We start from the raw sequence: 996 nt of genomic DNA, 5'->3' as shown, positions 1-996 counted from the left end.
AGGTATAAAATATCTGTCTCATCTTTAAAGATTAAGAATTGGAGACTGAGCTTGGCCCTGTGGTATAAAATGCAAGAAATAAGAAATTTTAAATTCAAAATTCATGTAATCCCATGCCTGTTATTTGTGATTTAAAGTGAATTTCTGTTATCTGTTAATGATTTCGCATTTATATACAAGAATCTGATGTAGTAGACTAAAGATATTCCTACAGCAATTTTATTCTAACACAACAATCCATTCATGATAGCCGAGTAAAAAATTGCATCACTGGCAATGCAAGAAACATGGCTGGTTAAGCCATGATGATATAAAACACAATTCAGGGTTAGAAGATGCAAAAATGACATGTTTCAAAATGTCCAAAATTTGAATTCACAGCCTTACTGAAGTAGTAGTGTCCCTTAAGTTCCTAATTATGGAAGTGTTCTTTTTTATAAAAACACAATAGGCTAGTGGCCTTATGAATCAAACATGCATTTCACAAATTTGACAACATACAAGAAACTCATCTGTATAACTATATGACAAAAGTTTAGACAAACTCTACAGCATAATATCATTAACAAAATGACTGTTGAAAGACCTTTACTGGAGTCTAATAACAACAAAACACTACCTGGAATTGGGAGGCGAAGAAGAGATTTCTGAAAGTGCATTGTAGGAACCTTGGACTTTTGGATATATTGATAGCTATCATCTTTAATAGAAACACTCTGGCACCTGTAGATATAAATCAAAATCACTATGTAAATACTTGTTTACAGCATATATCCTCATATAAATAGTAGTACTGATAATGAAAAAATATAATTCTTAAAATCACAACAAATCAATTTCATAAAAAGACAAAACTCACACAAAAGACGTGTGAAACGGTCGCACAAACCGCCTCTTCCCAATGGGTGAGACCTGTGAATATTTGCAATAATTGTGAAGATATGTAATGGTTTCTATGTAATAACATCATATAAGCCAAGCCAAGCAAAAAATCAT

General features: G+C 31.9%; 1 protein-coding gene across 1 annotated transcript in view; it reads right to left on the bottom strand.

The window, feature by feature from the left end:
- The window catches only part of LOC119585147 (carnitine O-palmitoyltransferase 2, mitochondrial-like), a gene marked incomplete at its 5' end in the record, with an annotated part of 11221 nt that extends 10312 nt beyond the window's left edge, over positions 1-909 (bottom strand). The window contains 2 exon segments of the mRNA XM_037933776.1: positions 620-723; positions 860-909. Coding sequence (XP_037789704.1) covers positions 620-723; positions 860-909 — 154 coding nt within the window.
- Positions 910-996: the final 87 nt, after the last annotated feature.

This window comes from Penaeus monodon, chromosome 19, assembly GCF_015228065.2.
Source record: "Penaeus monodon isolate SGIC_2016 chromosome 19, NSTDA_Pmon_1, whole genome shotgun sequence".
Classification (NCBI taxonomy): domain Eukaryota; kingdom Metazoa; phylum Arthropoda; class Malacostraca; order Decapoda; family Penaeidae; genus Penaeus; species Penaeus monodon.
The sequence above is the reverse complement of the archived record's forward strand: the minus strand, read 5'-3'. Positions and strand labels throughout refer to the sequence as shown.